This window comes from Prunus dulcis, chromosome 4, assembly GCF_902201215.1.
Source record: "Prunus dulcis chromosome 4, ALMONDv2, whole genome shotgun sequence".
NCBI lineage: Eukaryota > Viridiplantae > Streptophyta > Magnoliopsida > Rosales > Rosaceae > Prunus > Prunus dulcis.
This window is the reverse complement of record NC_047653.1, coordinates 3,662,952-3,681,438: the sequence shown is the minus strand read 5'-3', so window position 1 is coordinate 3,681,438 and position 18,487 is coordinate 3,662,952. Positions and strand designations below refer to the sequence as shown.

The window sequence follows — 18,487 nt, the reverse complement described above, 5'->3', positions numbered from 1 at the left end:
TGTTCAGTCTGAGCCATACTAACGGTAGCTCAAGTTCATGCTAAAATACTATGATTAAGCTCCGCACAATTTTTGACCCATAAAAAAAAAAAGCTCCGCACAATTGGGCCAAAAACCAACAAAGCAAGCGAGTGTTAACTTGCGTACCAAGACCGGGCCCGCTCCCCTCCGCTTAAAACCCTGAAGACCCGGCCCGCTCCCCTCCGCTTAAAACCCTAACTCTCTCTCTCTCTCTCTCTCTCTCTCTCTCTCTCTCTCTCTCTCTCTCACTCAGAGTTTCCTTCCACAGCCAGCCATGGTGAAGCACTACAGGCCTCCCGTAAGTTCTAAAGTCTCTTCGATAAGTTGTTGGGCTATATCATCAATCACTATTCACTAACACTTAGACGCACGCATGCAGCTGGTTAATTTTCTTTCGTATCTTTTTTCAGGGCAAGAAAAACGAGGGTAATGCTGCAAGGTTCATCACCAGGTCAAAAGCCATCAAGCAACTTCAAGTCAGTCTACCTCTCTTCAGGTCTGTCTTTCTTTCTCTCCATCTTCCCTTCCCCATATATACCTACCTTCAGATCATGGACATATTAAACTTGTAATTCATATATTTATTCATTCTCATATGAGTTTATATGTAGCTTCCGCATATATTTGTTGGAAATCAATAAGAAAATAATTTTCCGGTCTTGTACATATTACGAATAGTATTTCGTGATGTTTTTTATGGCTATGCATGCAAATTTTAGGAAAGTATGTATTCTGAAGGGGATATTCCCTCGGGAGCCAAAGAAGAAGGTGAAAGGAAATCACCATACTTATTATCACTTAAAGGATGTTTCATACATCCAACATGAACCATTACTCGAGCGCTTGAGAGAGATCAGGGCTTATCAACACAAAGTAAAGAAAGCCGAGGCCAAGAAGAACCCGGATCGTGCTACTCTTCTCAGACAAAGAAGTCCTGCTTACAAATTAGACAAAATTGTTTTGCAGAGGTTAACTTTTAATTATTCTTATTCAAAATAAATAAAAAGTATGCTGATTTTGTTTCTCTCTCTCTCTCTCTCTCTCTCTCTCTCTCATTGTATGTAATTGCTATGTTCCATGAAATTGCAGGTATCCGAAATTCCTTGATGCTCTTAGAGATTTGGATGACTGTCTCACAATGGTTCACCTCTTTGCCGCCTTACCTGCTACTGAGGGCTGTATTGAAGTGAAACGCATCCATAACTGTCGGAGGTGAGGCTGGAGTTGGAGCATATTAAATAACAATTATGTTGAACAGCATCATTCCATGCACCAGTTCATGTTTCCGAGTCTGATTATCTTAGGCCTTTTGTTGCTTTAATTTTTTTTTTTTTTTTTTCCAGGTTGGCTCATGAATGGCAGGCTTACATATCTCGTACGCATAGATTGCGTAAAGTCTTTGTATCTGTTAAAGGCATATATTATCAGGTGCAGTAGCATACTGTATATATATCACTGCTTCTTTAAATGTTTAACTGTGGCATCTTTCCTTAGTCGGGTAAGGAGGATTTATACGGTAGCGTTGTGTTTTTTGTCTGTGCAGGCCGAGGTTAAAGGGCAAAAGGTCACATGGTTGGCTCCTCACCCTTTGCAGCAAGTTGTGACGGATGATGATGACTTCAATATCATGCTAAACTTTTTGGAGTTTTACGAGGTTTCATTCTTTTATTCCTCTATTTTAGTTTTTTCTTCAATCCGTATATGTGCTAGCCGTAAATGTTATTTGGTATCCATTTAGCTTCTTCTTTTGCTTTCCTTTCAATGAACCGATTACTTGATCATCTTGATCATACACGAGTTGTAATATTCATCAAGCTTCTTCTTTCCTTTTCTTATAAGAAGTTTTTGCTCACTCGGTGCAGGCTCTTCTTGCCTTTGCGAATTGTCATTTATATCATTCAATAAATGTGAAGTATCCACCCATTCTTGATCCTCGATTGGAAGCTTTAGCAGCAGGTATGCAATGCATTTTTACTAGTTGCTTAAGAGAAGCTACGAGGTCCTTATCTTCTCTCTTGGCAATGTTGAGTTGTGGATCTTTTGTGTGTTAATGGAGTATGAGTATGATTTAGTTTGATTGTAGATCATTATGCTCTATCAAGGTATTTCGATGCAAACTCTCGATCCTCTGCGTGGGATCGCCAAGATTCATGTTTGTCTGGATCTGGGAAAGTTGAGAGCCAGCAGATTGGGCCTTTGGTGGATGAGTCTGAACTAAGACTTGCCCAACTGCAGCATCAACTCTCCTCAAATGAACCTGGTGCATTGAGGCACCTTGTGGAGGATGTTCCAGGTGAGGATGAAGAGGATAATGATACGAGGGAGTGCAAGAAACTCTTCAAAGATATGAAATTTTTCTTGAACCGTGAGGCAAGTCCTAAAGTCTTACATCAGAGATTTCAGAATCTTAATTTTTTTTTTCTTTTTTGAAACTTATTTTCTTACCTTTAATATGTGTCACTCAATTTTCTAATGCTATTTCTTTCTTTTAGTTGATCGGCAGTAGAATAACTTGTGCGTGTAATTTATCTATGTTCAGGTTTACAGAGATTCTCTGCTATTTGTCATACCTGCTTTCGGTGGAATTGTTTCCTGGCAAGGAGATGGGGCTCCCTTTGAGGAAGATGATGACAGCATCACCCATCAGGTATTCTGCTACATTATCTTTATGCCGAGTCATTGATTTGTTAAGACATCACACTCGGACAACATGTATGTAATGTCTCTTGCCAAAAAAGAAAAAAGAAAAAACCAAAATGGGTCTTTAGTATAACAATTCTGACAGCTAGACTGCTTGTGTGTTCTGCAGATTATTGACAGGCCAAGGCAGGATGGGAAGATCTGTGGTAGAGAATATGTTCAACCACAGTGGGTTTATGATTGTGTAAATGCTCGGATCATTTTACCAACTGGGGATTATTTGGTGGGAAGGTAATCATGAAGGACAATTTTTCTTATTTGCATGTGTTGTTAATCTCTCTGCCTTGCACCATGATGAAATGACTGGTTATAAAACTCATTTTCTATGGTCTGCTTCCTTTCCTAGCTGTGTTTTTCATTTCTCTATTGGCTAATAAAAGTTCATGACTTGTAAGATGATTGATTTAGTGTTCTTTTTAACAGGGATCCTCCTCCACACTTGTCACCTTTTGTTGACAATGACTTTTTCGAGACCGAAGGTGTTATTAACCCAGCAGAAGCAGAAGCAGAAGCTGCAAGGGAAAAGCGGAAGAAGGTAGGCAGGTTTTAAATTTCTGCTATTTTATTTTATGATGTGATCATATGACAGCATTACTTGTCCTTGATTGATGTTAACTAGATTCTGGCGTGATGCATGCAGATGAAGGCTCATGAGAAGCAGCATCATCATGAACTAATTATGGAACTTGAGGGTGTCACAGATTCATCGTCTATCTCGAATATAGATAATCTGAGCGCTGATAGGGAAGAACCTGATCATGATTATGAGCAAGTTGAGGAGGATAACAGAATTATGTCTGAAATTGAATGGTCACGTCGGTTCAGGGGGAGTATTGAAAGCATTAGGGTAAGTTTGTTAGTGCTATCATGCAACATTTATTGGTCTCTCAAGTGTGACATTAATAATTAAACAGGTCAAAAAAGCCGTTCGAAAACAGATCGGAAAACTTATGTTTGGTTTGATTCCATTGTGAACCCCTGTTTTGAGATTTGAATTCCCGGCATGAACAAGAGTTATGTGTGAATTCAAATGCTGTGTTTTCTTTAATAGAAAATTTTTTCCCATTTGCCATTAATTTTTAGAAGTTTTATGTTTCTTTAGAACTCCAGAAGCTACCTCTTTGTTTGATCTTGTAAATGCAACAGATAATATTTTGTCCTATATATCTGATTCTTGGATGTTTCTTCATTCAGATAAACAGGCAACGAAAGAAGCGCCTTGATGATGTTATTAGGCAACGGAGGAGAAACCTTAGAAGAACATGAAGTATCTGAACTTCTTTTGTCACGTCGGATCAGGAGGGTTATTAAGGATAATCACTATCTAGGAATTGCATGATATTAAGAGCCCTATGGTTAAATTTGGTAGTTTTGCAATTCATATATATAATAACTATATAGGATTTGCTTGAATATTCCTTTATTTACAGCTTTCACTGATATAATCAGAAGCCTTTTTGCTATAAACTTATTTATTAATAAGAATTCAAGTGCTTCCTGAAAAAATACAAGCCAGGTAGGCGCTATGTGTTTTTCACTTTTTTGTTTTTATTTTTGTTTTAAGTACAAGCAATAGTTTAAAGTACTCAAACACGCACAACTATGATGCTATTCAAACATGAGACCTCTGATCTGTCAGTTAATACCTTTTTTCATTGGGCTAGATCCCATTAGCATGTGTTTTCACTTTTAGATATGGAGAGTTTAGCAGTGCTTATCAATCATGGCGTAGCAAGCATAGCCAACATATGATGAGACAGTGTGAGTGCCTCTGGACCCAGGCTTCCCAAAAACCTATCTTTTGGTAATCAATAGAAGATTTGAAGGAGACAGTTGAGTTGATTTTGCTGGACATATCCTGGCCTTAATAGGTGAATAGAGACCCATACACAGTGTTGCTCATAAATAGGTCATGTGGTTGGTGATGAAATTCAAGTCTTTCAAGACAAATATTTGATAGTGATGATGAGCTAAGTAATGCCTGCCTCAACCACCTTTCTTCAATTGTGTCACTCCTTTCGACCAAAAACTCTTCTCTTAGTGCTAAATATCACTTGATTTTTAATGCTATCATTTCCTCAGCTTATCCCTTCTGAGATTGGCCCATAGTTCCATTTGATGTATTAAGTTTTAGCAATAAAATGAGGTCTTGGACTGGTGCTGCTCTCATTCAAATTCTGATCTCTTGTTTACTATTTCAAGATTTAGCTATTTGTCCCAAGCTACAAACAAGTTTTAGAATAACAAAATGTGTTAAACAAACAGTAATTCATACTTACAATAACAAGAAATAGACAAATTTTTTGACTTACACAAATCCACAACCAAACTCCCAATTTGACAATATCTTTTGCCTAAATCGCACGAGGCATTGTTCCAAAAAGAGGAGCAATGCCCCGGCTCTGATTCACTATAGAATGAATGAATTTGCTGAAAAGATAAAGCGATCATACAAGTTCTATCTTTTTATTTTTATTTTTAGGCCCTATATTAAAGCAGAATTATAATGTCTTTGACTGATTTGCGGTGCACACCTATATATGCCCAACTGCTCCGGGACCATTGTGGATTGATGAGAAAAATCATGATAAAAATAGTTGGTTTCAATGGAGGTGAGGGTTTTCAACTTATGCCACCTTTCTTTCCCTTCTGAGTCAACTTAAAAAGGTTGACTTTAAAACCCAAAAAAAAAAAGAGCTTAAAAAGGTTTGACTCAACACCCCCTTCAAGTTGACCAGAAAAACGTGTCCAGACTCCAGTTGACTCACGGTATCTGCATCATGAATACCCCTTTCAAATTTCACTATGGTTTGCTTCTCTTTTGTGGGTTCAAATTTAAAAAAGGAAAAATTTGACAGGCTTGTTTTTGGGGTTACTCGGCTTATTTGTAGTTAGGCGTTTACTGTTTTGGCCAAAAAAAGAAGTTAGATTCATACTGCTCCTCATGTTTTGAGTAGCTGGGTTTGCCTCTTTTGTAGTTGGCCTTCACTACATTGTTCATTTGTCTGTCTTCTCCTCCGCATGAAATGGAAACCACCGACGCCATAAGTCAATGACAACTTAGCTAGCAGAGACATCCTTTCTTACCAACTGCGTTTCTTATTTCTTCTTGATCATGTTATAGGGAGATGGTGGTTAAGGCTTTTTTCTTTACACGGTATGCAATGACTTGGTCCCCCCCAAAACATTTAATTTGGCCACCCTCCCACATTAAATGGCATGTGGGTTGGTACATTTTTGTATAACATGTTCAACACCAATGTCATTGCTCGACAGCTTCTTTGCTCTCTGCACACCATTCAATTATGTCACTGTAGTCTTGAATCTCAGCCCTTGAAGTGATCTGTTCCCCATGACCCTTTTTCAAAGATCATAATACATAGCTCTCTCTCTCTCTCTCTCTCTCTCTCTCTCTCTCTCTTCCAATTTGCTTCATCAGCTCTGTAATGCACTAATTGGTGATGAGCCAAAGTAAACGATGGACAGAAAGACTGTCTCAGAGGGGCCACAGAGCTCTAGAGAAGATTGACTGTGCACATCGAATTAATTTCTTTGATACAAAATCACAGTCTAAATTACTCTAAATTATAATCTAAACTACGGAAGAGATACTCAAATTTGAATGCCAGGGCGCTGCACATATAATTAGTTACATACTCAGTTAGGATTAAACATTAATTATTTATCATTGATGAACATATATGGTGGTCCCTTTCAAAGTCCAAATTGGTCTCCAATTTCTGTCGTCAATGGCTCACCTTCACCTTTGGTAAAAATAGGTTAGAGAACAAACCTAGCTAGAAGCCAATGGTGTCTAAATTTAGCTAGGGTCCTAGGAACTACACAAATTTGCATGGAAAGCCAGTGGTGCCTTCCTGATTAATTACAGATTGGATGTCATTGACGTTAGTTACAACACTGTGATGAAATGCAAGAGCAATAAGTTATTGGAATTCAAAAACTTATGAGAATTCAGAGCAGAGAGCAGAGAGGAGAGAGAGAGAGAGAGAGAGAGAGAGAGAGGTGTCAGAGCTGGCCTTTGCCATAGACAGTCTCACATTATATCCGCGTGAAATTAATGCATCGAACTAACTCTCTCAACTGTAAAAGCTATGTCGACATATCCAATCTCATTTGCTTTGGCTGGCCTCCCACTATTATATATACTCATGCACCTTGCTTTTAAGTTCCTCACACGCACATCATATCTACCTTTCCATCTTCTTGGTCATTTTCATTCGTTGCTATCTTTAAGTTTTTATTTCTAAATTTGGGCCAATGATGAACAAAATGTGGGCGGTGTGTGTGGTTGTGGTTTTGGCGTTGAACTTGTGGTGCAATATTGGGGCTAGAGCTGCACCACAAGTGCCTTGCTACTTCATATTTGGAGACTCCTTGGTCGATAATGGCAATAATAACCAGCTTCAGTCCTTGGCCAGAGCTGATTATTTGCCTTATGGGATCGACTTTGGTGGACCTACTGGAAGATTTTCCAACGGCAAAACCACTGTTGATGTTGTTGGTGAGCTCCCACCGCCCTTCTCTCTCTCTCTCTCTCTCTCTCTCTCCCCATAATTCATTTTCTGCTAACTTGTTAATGATCACTTAATCTCTTTATTTTCCTCATCTAATCATGCTCTAGGAAGTAGCTAAGCGTTTTGGTAATGGGATTTTGAAACTAAGACTTCTCTGTGTGTCTTGGATTTTGGATACATGCAGCCTTTATGATTATCATCTGCATTCTGAGGGACCATTTGTTAAAGTACCATGCCTCTCCTATTCATTTCTTTGAAAATAAAATAACAATAAAGAATGCTATAGTAGTTCTCAACCCATCTGCCTTCCTTATTTATGATATTAAAGAGTGAAATTTATTTCTCTGATCCTTTCAACTGTTGCTTTCTAAAAAACCCAGAAATCCCAAAAATAAACTACATGGTCACATAATTCAAGACCAGGAAAAGAAAACTGCTTGTGTAAAAAGTAAAAAACCAAAACAGTAAAATTCAGCATAACTCTATATGATATATGTACTGATGATCAAGTGTCCTTCAAATTATCTGCAGCTGAGCTTTTGGGTTTTGATGATTATATTCCACCCTATGCAACTGCTAGAGGCCAAGACATACTCAAAGGAGTAAACTTTGCATCTGCAGCTGCTGGGATTAGAGAGGAAACTGGACGTCAATTGGTAATTACAACTTTTTTCATGACACATATATTCACTAAAACATAATTATGCATGTGTTTATAATGTTAATTATATTCTAATCATGTTTTTGAATGTTGCAGGGAGGCCGGATTACATTTAGTGGTCAGGTAAAGAATTACCAGAACGTAGTGTCCCAAGTTGTAAACTTACTTGGCGATGAGGACCAAGCTGCAAATTATCTGGGCAAATGCATATACTCAGTTGGGTTAGGCAGCAACGATTACCTCAACAACTATTTCATGCCACAATTTTACTCCACCGGCAACCAATTTACTACCGAGGAATATGCTACTTCTCTTATCCAAGATTACAGTCAGCAACTAAGGGTTAGTCTTTCTCCCCATTCCATTCATTTTTTGTGCATTTAGGTTCATCTAAAACATTTTTCATGGTTACACATGATATCTTATATTGTTCGACAATTTGATGAGAGAACATTTCTTATTAATCTCATATGAATTTTGATAACTGTGAGCCCAGATCTTGCCCATGTTTAAAATAGGCCTTAAGTTTATTCTCTGACCAGATCTATCTTTGAGTTGACATTTGGGCCTTCTTGGGGTCGAGTTCTATTTATGTATACGGTTGTAGATGGGTATGTATTTGAGTACTTGTTTCGTGTGCATGCATACATTATACATACATACATATATACCTATACACAGCCAGTTCCCATTAGTTGGTTTTTTTTACAAGAATTGTATTTTTAATTGTTGAATGCTGATTGGCGTGTGTTGTATAGATTTTGTACAATTATGGAGCAAGGAAGATTGTGTTGTTTGGAATTGGTCAAATAGGTTGCAGTCCAAATGAATTGGCCCAAAATAGCCCAGATGGTGCATCGTGCGTAGAAAAAATAAACTCCGCAAACCAAATTTTCAATAGCAAGCTGAAGGCACTTGCCAATGAATTCAACACTAACCTATCAGATGCAAGAGTTATCTTCGTAGACTCTTATGGCATTTTCCAGGACATAATAACCAGCCCTGCACAATATGGTAAATACAGGGGCTAATTTCAAAACCCCCTCTTTTATTCAACTTCAAAATAAAACTGTTTTATTCTGTGACATTTCTACCCTATTTGTTCTTCTTTTAGTTCATTCCGTTCAAATTAACGAAAAAGCGGTCACATAACCAGTTAAGTAATGAAGTAACTTGGTCGCGTCTCGCTTTTTCGTTAATTTTTACAGAATCAATTAAAATACATTTGTCACAAAAACAAATATTACTTAAAACTTAGTGGTAATTTTTATTTTCACTTTTTGAACTTTTAGGAGAAGAATTATGTGACGCGAATGGAACATTCTTTTTTTCTTTGTTTGTTTTGATTTCAGGATTTAGAGTTACAAACGCAGGGTGCTGTGGGGTAGGGAGGAACAATGGCCAAATTACATGTCTTCCTCTCCAAACTCCATGCCAAAATAGGAATGAGTATCTGTTTTGGGATGCATTTCATCCAACTGAGGCCGGAAACAACGTCGTAGCAAGGAGAGCATACAGCGCTGTTCGTGCCTCGGACGCTTACCCTGTCGATATTCGCCGGCTCGCTCTGCTTTAATCAAAAACTCCTCCTGCACATTTTGAATCAATGGTTGCAGTGACATATAATCATGCATGCACCATAAGATTCAAAAGAGAAAAATAACTTAGCTACTATATATATAAACATATATTATATATATCATGCATTACGTCATGGTATCCTTTGTTGCAGTGATCTTGTTTGGTCTTTAGAATTTTGAGATGTTCATCAAATTTGTGATCTTCTTCTTCTTGTGTACTGAAAGATTTAAATTATATCAATACGAAAATGAGTTTGTTTGGCTGTGAATATGAGTTTGCATGGACGTACGGCACCGACCTTGTCTCAATTATTTTCTAACTATTTTTTTCCCACAAAAAAACAAAGAGAACATATATATACAGTATATAGATGTAGGTTGAATAGGTGATTTGAAATGTCACAGCGTTATCCCCACTACTGTGATATCATGTCATTGTCGAAAGACAATCACTTGTCTTTGCTTTTGAAAAAATTTCTTGGCACACCGTTCACGTTTTTACACAGAATAAGTTAAACTTTTTTGTTCAAAACATCCTACAATAACATTTATGTAAGCCACAACTTTTTACTTTTAGATTAACTTTTTGACACACATAATATTTCCAAAGATATTCATTTTGTTTGAAAAAAATAAATAAATGTATATAAATCAAATCCAATCTCAACCGTTGAAAGTGTTTAAATCCAATGATCTAAAATGTGTGTCAAATAGATATTTCCTTGTATATATGTGGAGCCAAAATTACTGTACTCTTGGAGCTTTCATGCATCCGGCAGAATCTGGAAAGACTGTTATTTTGCCTGCTAGCTGCAAAGATAAGTAGGGCATGCTTGCATGATCTCAATTATGGATTGTTTGTCGTCCTGTTAGTTTTGGCTAAAGGCATCAGGCAATGTGGGAAACGTGAAAACCATTTTAATAATAAGAGCTAATAATTCACTTTCTTTTATCTAATCAGCATAAATCAGAGCCACATATATATTTACTAGTACTTGCATATACTGCAGTGTAGTCAGCAACCCATATGCTTTATGGGTGCGGCTCTTGAAAACCGGATACTATTCTAATTGTGACTTCAAGGATGCTGTGCTGGGAAGTAGATCCTCTTGGATCTGGTCGAGCATTTTGTTGCAAAGATGTTGTTATGAGTAAAGCTAGAAGGTTTATTATGAATGGTGAAAGCACCAACATTTGGTCTGATAATTGGGTCCCCTCTTTGTCTTCACGGTTTTGTTTTTAGGAGTTCACGAGCAACTTTTCAGTGGGTCACCCATCATGAGATTGCTCTAGCCCTCAATTCGCTTAACTTTGGAGTTCCCATGACTCCAAAGTCAGTAAGCTCTCAAAAGGCATCGTGCCAGATGGAGGCGGACATATACATATAAGGCACATCGAAAGACAATCACTTATCAATGGAGTGAAGGGAGATGTGAGGAACAAGGTGTGGTGTGTTTTTCCCCTGCTCGAAGAAATATCCAAGACTTGTTGCTCTTTTAGGGAGTGAGATGGAACTGGATTAGCAGGCGTCTTAATTAGGCTGCTCATGAGGCAGCCTTGATTGGTGTTAAGAGTAGTGGAGCTGGAAAGCGGGGTTTCACGACCACCACTGTCTCTGGTTGGGGTGTTAGTGTCTGAAAAAGGACATTCCAATTTAGAAGTCTAGGAAGCATGTGAAGATTTACTTCTTTTTTTGTTTTCTAATATTACTGCATGTGGCAGCTACTTTCTCTTGGAGCTACCGTTTGTCAAGAATACTATTTCGATTCTTTCTGCCAACAAGACACAGCAAGGCTTGTTATTTATTCTTACCTAACTTGATAATGTCAATTTAGGCATAAGGCTTAAAATTGCCTATGTGGTTTAGGCAATTTTGCTAGAAAAACTCTTGTGGTGTTCTGTCAAATCTTCAATTTTCGTCAATTTTGTGTAAGATGAAGTTGACGTATGCATTGCGTCACGTGCAAAAGTATTATTTTGTACCTATTTCATTATTGGGTCTCCATAATTGTGAGAAATAGGTGCCAAATGATCATACCCTTCATTTGGGTAATTTAAAAAAAATAAAAACTACACGACTGATTTTTACCAACCATGTGTGGTATTAAGCCTTTTCATAATGCAGTTGGTCCTTAGTCTGACAGTTCCATTATCCTAGCCTATAAAAGTAGCCACTCTGGCTTTCGTTTTCTGCCTCCTTCTTTTCCGTTCCTTAATCTTGACTTAAAATAATTTTTCCAAATTCGTTCTTCTGTTTTCTGTGTTCAAAATGGCTTGTGGCATGAAACTATTGTTGGTAGCAACTGCTCTATCTTTGGCGTTGAGCACTCAACATTTTGTCCAGGGAAAGCCACAGGCGCGAGAGCCACAGGTGCCCTGCTTTTTCATATTTGGAGACTCTGTGTCTGATAATGGCAACAACAACTTGCTTCCCACATTTGCCAAAGTCAACTACAGTCCCTATGGCGTTGACTTTCCTCAGGGCCCAACAGGAAGGTTCTGCAATGGCCGAAACATAGTTGATGTGCTTGGTCTGGAACTCTTCTTTACCTTCATCTTCTTATTTTGTTTTCGCTTCAATATGCAAATTGCTTTGAGATAAGATTGTTCACATTGTAGTTTATGTGCTGTTTTCAAAAGGGTAGCTGTATAATATTACATTCTCCTGCATTTTGGTAGAAAAACTTGTGTGAAACGGGGATAGCCAATCATGGTATGCCAAGTGCAAAACACAAGACTGGTTTGTGCTAATTGAACATTTTCTCATTACAGCTGAGCTTCTGGGATTTGAAAACTACATTCCACCATTTGCTTATGCCAATGGCTCTGAAATAGTTAAAGGTGTGAATTATGCATCTGGTGCAGCAGGAATTCGAAAAGAAAGTGGGAGGCAGTTGGTATATACTTAAATCACTTGATTAACTTTTGCATTTGACAGGTTAATTTCCAGTGTCTAATTATCGAGCACTTAAAAATTTGCTCTTGCAGGGTGCACGTATCAGCATGGGAGAACAGCTGAAGAATCACAGAACCAGTGTCTTGCGAATTATCGACATACTTGGGGAGAGAAGCTTAGCCAAAAAGCACTTAAGCAAGTGCTTATATTCAGTTGGGATGGGCAGCAATGACTACATTAACAATTACTTCCTGCCTCAGTATTACCAGACCAGTAAAAAATATACCCTTGAGGAATATGCAGAAGTTCTTATCAAACAATACACCCAGCAAATACTGGTTAGTAAGTACTAACATTAACACATGCATGAATTGTTTTTCCAAATTTCATTGAGATTAAATGAATTTGATTGAAACAACCAAAACAACAACAAAATTTGATTCATTTGTTTGATGTGTTATGTTTTGAAAGAGGTTGCGCAACTATGGAGCAAGGAAGGTTTCTTTGGTTGGCCTGGGGCTAATTGGCTGCACCCCAGATGCAATTAAGACCTATGGCACCAATGGATCTTCTTGTGTGGAAAAATTGAACAATGCATCCCAACAATTTAATCAAAAGCTGGTGGCTCTTGTTGATGAGCTCAACACCAATTTTACTGATTCAAAATTCATCTATGTCAACAGCTATGAAATGGGCTCAGGGGACCCTACATTAGTTGGTACATATAATTCAATTCTGAATATCTCTCCTTTTTCTGTTTTTTTTCTTCCATATTAAGTATGGAATTGAAGCCAACAGGGTCTAGCCTAGTGGTCTGAGATTCAAACCCCCAGGGTACCTTGTCAGTGTGTGTGATAAACCCCCTCCCCTTTTTAACTTCGGAAAAAAAGAGTATGAAATTGAATATTTGTTTTTGTTTTGGTTTTGGTTTTGGTTTTATAATTGCAGGGTTCAAGGTTTTGGATGCTGGGTGCTGTGAAGTGGATCAATATGGTCAATGTGCTCCTAACAAAACTCCATGCCAGAATAGGACTGATTATGTTTTCTGGGACGGATTTCATCCTAGTGAGGCCTCCAATTTAATCAGTGCCAGCAGAACCTACTCAGCTTATAACTCTTCAGACACTTATCCAATGGATATCAGTCACTTAGTTCAGCTACAACTTGAGCCTCAAGTCACAGCGATCTAGTTACCTAGAAGCCTAGAATCCTTGCAAATAAAATTCATGTGAAATCTTTTCTTCATTTAAGCAACAAATATGTTTGTTGCTAGATAAGAATGTAATTGTCACATATCGTATGCATTTTTTCTGTTGATAAGTTGAGTTTTACCAACTAACTTTTAATTTAATGGTATTTCATTTTCCAATTTTGGAGACGATATTAAGTTCGAATCTTCCCTCCCAACAATTGAAATAGAGAAAAGAAAAAAAAGTGAGTTTGGTTATTAGTACCTAGCTATTTGATTAATATTTCTCTCAAAAAAGAAGAAGTTCTAGGGCTTTGGATGGACTTTAGCAAAAGTCAATGGACCATGGGCTGGCTCAAACCTACGCATGGGCTGAACTCGTTCATGATCTCTTTTCCATTTTGGCCCATTTTAACAAGTTGTCGGCTCGGGTTGATACATGCCGAAAGCGGGCACGTCAATAGCTTTGGTATTTCTGTTTCTCTTAAAAAATAAAACGAACCATGAACTGGCAAGTCTGAGTTGACCAATTAGTAATCAATCAATCATAACCTCCACAGCACATTCTTTTGATGGGTTACAATTACAAAACTGATATCTGAAAGGACAAAACTGGCTCCCCTCTATAAATGCTCTCTCCTGCCTCCTTTGCTTTGTTATAATTTCATAATGGCAAAAGAGATAGCGTTAGGGTTCATCCTGATTGTTGTTTTGGTGGTTTCAATTTCACAATCTCGTCTTGTTAATGGAGCACCACAAGTACCTTGTTTTTTCATTTTTGGTGATTCATTGGCTGATAATGGCAATAATAACAACCTCCTGAGCTTTGCTAACGCCAACTACCAACCTTACGGGATTGATTTTCCAATTGGACAGACGGGAAGATTTTGCAATGGCCGGACCACCGTTGACATACTAGGTTTTGTATTGCATCATTCTTTTCTATATCTCTTTAACGTGCTCGCTATAATTGTTGTTTTTTCACGTATATTCTCCTCTTGTTTTGTTTGTTTATTGGTTTGAGCATGAGCATATATGTTTTCTAGGTCGTGCTAGGTTTAAACTTTCATTGTCACAAATATTTAAGTTTACTTAATACGTGTGGTTTGCAGATGATAACACGTATTTAGAACCATTTTTACCTAAAGAAAAAGTGTACCATATTAACTTTCCTCGATTTGCAAATATAAATATGGTTGCAAGCATGCAGGAATGAGGCTAATTACTATGACATGTTTACATTACAGCTCAACTGTTGGGTTTTGAGAACCCCATCCCATCATTTGCAGCTAATAGAGGCCAAGACATTTTAAAAGGTCTGAACTACGCATCAGGCTCAGCAGGAATTCGAGCAGAAACTGGCTTCCAAGTGGTACGTAATAAATAATTAATCTCAATAACATGACTTATTATATACATGCAAACCCTAGCTAATTAAAAAAAAAAAATTAACCTCCATGCAGGGTGCTCGTATCAGCTTAGATCAGCAGCTACAAAATCACCAAGTTACAGTCTCACGCATTGCTTCCACACTTGGAAATAACCAATCGGCTTTGCAGTATTTAAACAAATGCTTATATTCAGTGGGAATGGGCAGCAATGACTACATAAACAACTATTTCCTGCCTCAATTTTATGACACCAGTCGCATATATAATCATGAACAATACGCCACAGTTCTTATTCATCAATATTCTCGTCAAATAGCGGTTAGTAATTATTAATTTGACTTTAAAAAGACTATATTATCAAATTTAATTTAAAATTTATTGTTAAATTGTTTTATATTGTTTTAACAGAGCTTGTACAAGAATGGAGCGAGGAAGGTGGCCTTGATTGGATTGGGAGCAATTGGCTGCACCCCAAATGCAATCTCAACATTTGGCACAAAAGGGTCCGCATGTGTGGACAATATGAACAGCGCGGTCCAACTTTTTAACCAAAAGCTTTTAGCTCTAGTCAATCAGCTAAACGCCAATCTGACCGATGCAAAATTCATCTATGTCAACAGCTTTGGAATGGCTTCAGGGGACCCAGCAGCTGCGGGTACAAATATATTAATTCTTGGGGAAACTAATTAAATATGCTTAATACAAGTGACATTTGATTAACAAATTAATTAATTCTTTTTGTTCATTTTCAGGTTTCAAGGTTGTGAATGCTGGGTGCTGCCCAGTGAATAAATTTGGTCAATGTGCTGCTGACCAAACTCCATGCCAGAATAGGAGTGAGTATGCGTTCTGGGACGGATTTCATCCTACTGAGGCTTTGAATCAAATCACTGCAAGAAGAACATACACCGAGTTTGATCCGTCCGACACTTATCCGTTGGATATCAGTCACCTTGTTCAGCTTAGTCTATCATCATGCATGTAGCCCTAGAAGCCAAGCAAATAAATTTCACTGGGAAATTCATCTTCCCCATAGAATCTGATCAATGAATTGTTACCTGACATCGGATTAATTTTTTTATTATTTTAATTGTAGAAGAAGTACAAAAGTGATCATATCTCAATTAGTAGAAGAAGTGGTCAAAATCTTTTTTTTTTTATACAAACTATATCACTATTGATCGACGATTGGTGAAAATCCAATTTAAAAGGATGCATTTGTAACTATGCCTTCAATCTTGATGTCATGAATTAGTTTCAACTTTTTATACTTGAGGAAGTACTATGATGTACAAAAATACAAAATCAAACGTAAAAAAATAAGTGCTTTATATCTTTAGTTAGGCAATTTGATTTCTATATCACACACACATGCTTTTGTAAAACTTGCCAAAAATAATTTGCATGTAGACATCATAATATCCCTCTTTTAGACATGATTGGAGTTGGTTAGAGCTGGCTTCAAATCATATCCATACCATACCATATGGGAGAATATTGGAAATAAAATCCTTTGCCCATGCCATCTCTGGTTGCCCAAAAATAAATAAAAAAAATCATCCACAACCCTTTACCCTGTTAATTTCTCATCGATCGTAAAGTTATTATGGTTTCGACCAAAACAAAATAAAATAAGCGTTATGGCAAGTTTTCTTGTATTTGTGTCAATGACATTTAAATAAATAAAAAAAGGCAAACCTATCAATCTTGACTATACAGTTTGAGGAGCCCTCCATTTGGCTTCACATATACATGTAACATTTCCAATCCCCTCTCTCTATAAATACTCCCCCTCCTGTCTCCATTTTCTTCACTTCTTAATTTGTATACTTCCTCCTCCCCTTTCAGTGTTAGAATTTCCATAATGGCAAAAATGCCAACAATATTGTTCATGATGGTCGTCGTTTTGGTGGATCCAATTCATGGAGCACCACAAGTTCCTTGTTTTTTCATTTTTGGTGATTCATTGGTCGATAATGGCAACAATAACAACCTCCTCACCAGAGCCAAAGTGAACTACCAGCCATACGGGATTGATTTTCTCACAGGACCAACCGGAAGGTTTTGCAACGGCCGGACCACCGTTGACATATTAGGTCTTATATATTTCCTCTCCCCTTCTAAATTTCTTTTATGTCTTTGGCCATACATTGTTCTGTAATACTTCACATATATATATATATATATATAATATTACAGCTCAACTTCTGGGTTTTGAGAATCTCATCCCACCATTTGCAACTAGCAATAAGGGTCTAGACATTTTAAAAGGACTGAATTATGCATCTGGCTCAGCAAGAATTCGAGTCGAAACTGGCTCCCAATTGGTAACTAAAACTAATATCATTGCAAATCAGCTTAATTAAATAAGTTATTAACATATCAAATTATATATTTTCTCCTTGCAGGGTGGTCATATCAGCTTAGATCAGCAATTACTTAATCACCAAGTCACAGCCATAAGCACTGCTTCCATACTTGGAAGTAAACAATCAGCTTTGCAGTATTTAAACAAATGCTTATATTCAGTCGGAATGGGCAACAATGATTACATTAACAATTACTTCAAGCCTCAATTTTATCCCACCAGTCGCATATACACCCTTGAACAATACACCACAGTTCTTATTGAACAATTTTCTCGCCAAATAATGGTAATTAGTTACTAATTAATTTTCCATATATGTCTTTGTGACTGGAACAAACAATTAATTAATTAAATTTACTGGTTTTTGAAGACTTTGTACGACAAGTATGGAGCAAGGAAGGTGGCCTTGGTTGGGCTGGGACTTATAGGCTGCACCCCAAATGCGATATCAACATTTGGAACAAATGGGTCTGCATGTGTTGATAAATTGAACACTGCTGCCCAAATGTTTAACCAAAAGCTTGTATCTTTGGTCGATCAGCTCAACGCCAATCTGAGAGATGCAAAATTCATCTATGTCAACAGCTTTGGGATGGGGTCAGGCGACCCTGCAGCTGCTGGTACATACATACACATTCTTTCTTGGAACCAATCTCTATTTTCCATGCATCATATTATTAAGAGGTGATTAATTATTTTGTTAATTAATTTCAGGATTTAAGGTTGTGAATGTTGGGTGCTGCCCAGTGAACGATATTGGTCAATGTGCTGCTGGCCAAACTCCATGCCAAAATAGGAGTGAGTATGTGTTTTGGGATGGATTTCATCCTACTGAGGCCTTGAACCAGATCACTGCAATAAGAACTTACACTGCTTTTGATCCGTCCGATGCTTACCCAATGGATATCAGCCACCTCGTTCAGCTTAGGTTATAATCATGGAGCTTTTATGAGAAGACATGCAAATAAACTTCACATAGAAATTGACCTTCCCCACATAATCTGATCAATAAATTGTTATTTGTAGGAATCTTTATATGGTGTGCGGCGCCTTTTGGTTTCATAACATTTTTTAGTTTAAGTAGTTAAGAACATTTACTGCTGCACTCGATATACTAAATTCAATTTCCCCTGCATAAAAACAAAA

The 18,487-nt window shown here is 37.5% G+C and overlaps 4 protein-coding genes across 4 annotated transcripts; all 4 read left to right on the top strand.

Moving 5' to 3' along the window:
* Positions 1–271: 271 nt before the first annotated feature.
* Positions 272–4,166, top strand: LOC117625901 (pescadillo homolog). The gene is made up of 13 exons (XM_034357490.1): positions 272–319; positions 432–517; positions 741–989; positions 1,111–1,233; positions 1,365–1,449; positions 1,565–1,675; positions 1,884–1,977; positions 2,105–2,391; positions 2,561–2,668; positions 2,831–2,952; positions 3,145–3,256; positions 3,362–3,568; positions 3,916–4,166. The coding sequence occupies exons 1-13, from the start codon at positions 296–298 to the stop codon at positions 3,985–3,987; spliced, it is 1,680 nt and encodes a 559-aa protein (XP_034213381.1). The 5' UTR covers positions 272–295; the 3' UTR covers positions 3,988–4,166.
* Positions 4,167–6,748: 2,582 nt separating this feature from the next.
* LOC117624522 (GDSL esterase/lipase At5g45670-like) lies at positions 6,749–9,766 on the top strand. The gene is made up of 5 exons (XM_034355818.1): positions 6,749–7,243; positions 7,788–7,912; positions 8,014–8,259; positions 8,676–8,931; positions 9,270–9,766. The coding sequence occupies exons 1-5, from the start codon at positions 7,000–7,002 to the stop codon at positions 9,491–9,493; spliced, it is 1,095 nt and encodes a 364-aa protein (XP_034211709.1). The 5' UTR covers positions 6,749–6,999; the 3' UTR covers positions 9,494–9,766.
* Positions 9,767–11,174: 1,408 nt separating this feature from the next.
* Positions 11,175–13,739, top strand: LOC117624520 (GDSL esterase/lipase At1g29660-like). The gene is made up of 5 exons (XM_034355816.1): positions 11,175–12,028; positions 12,270–12,394; positions 12,486–12,731; positions 12,865–13,111; positions 13,342–13,739. Exons 1-5 carry the CDS (start codon positions 11,767–11,769, stop codon positions 13,581–13,583), a joined length of 1,122 nt encoding a protein of 373 aa, XP_034211707.1. The 5' UTR covers positions 11,175–11,766; the 3' UTR covers positions 13,584–13,739.
* A 482-nt stretch (positions 13,740–14,221) lies between these two features.
* On the top strand, positions 14,222–18,276 carry LOC117624223. The gene is made up of 10 exons (XM_034355367.1): positions 14,222–14,501; positions 14,830–14,954; positions 15,046–15,291; positions 15,382–15,628; positions 15,726–15,954; positions 16,822–17,069; positions 17,173–17,300; positions 17,382–17,627; positions 17,712–17,961; positions 18,056–18,276. The coding sequence occupies exons 1-10, from the start codon at positions 14,252–14,254 to the stop codon at positions 18,274–18,276; spliced, it is 2,190 nt and encodes a 729-aa protein (XP_034211258.1). The 5' UTR covers positions 14,222–14,251.
* Positions 18,277–18,487: the final 211 nt, after the last annotated feature.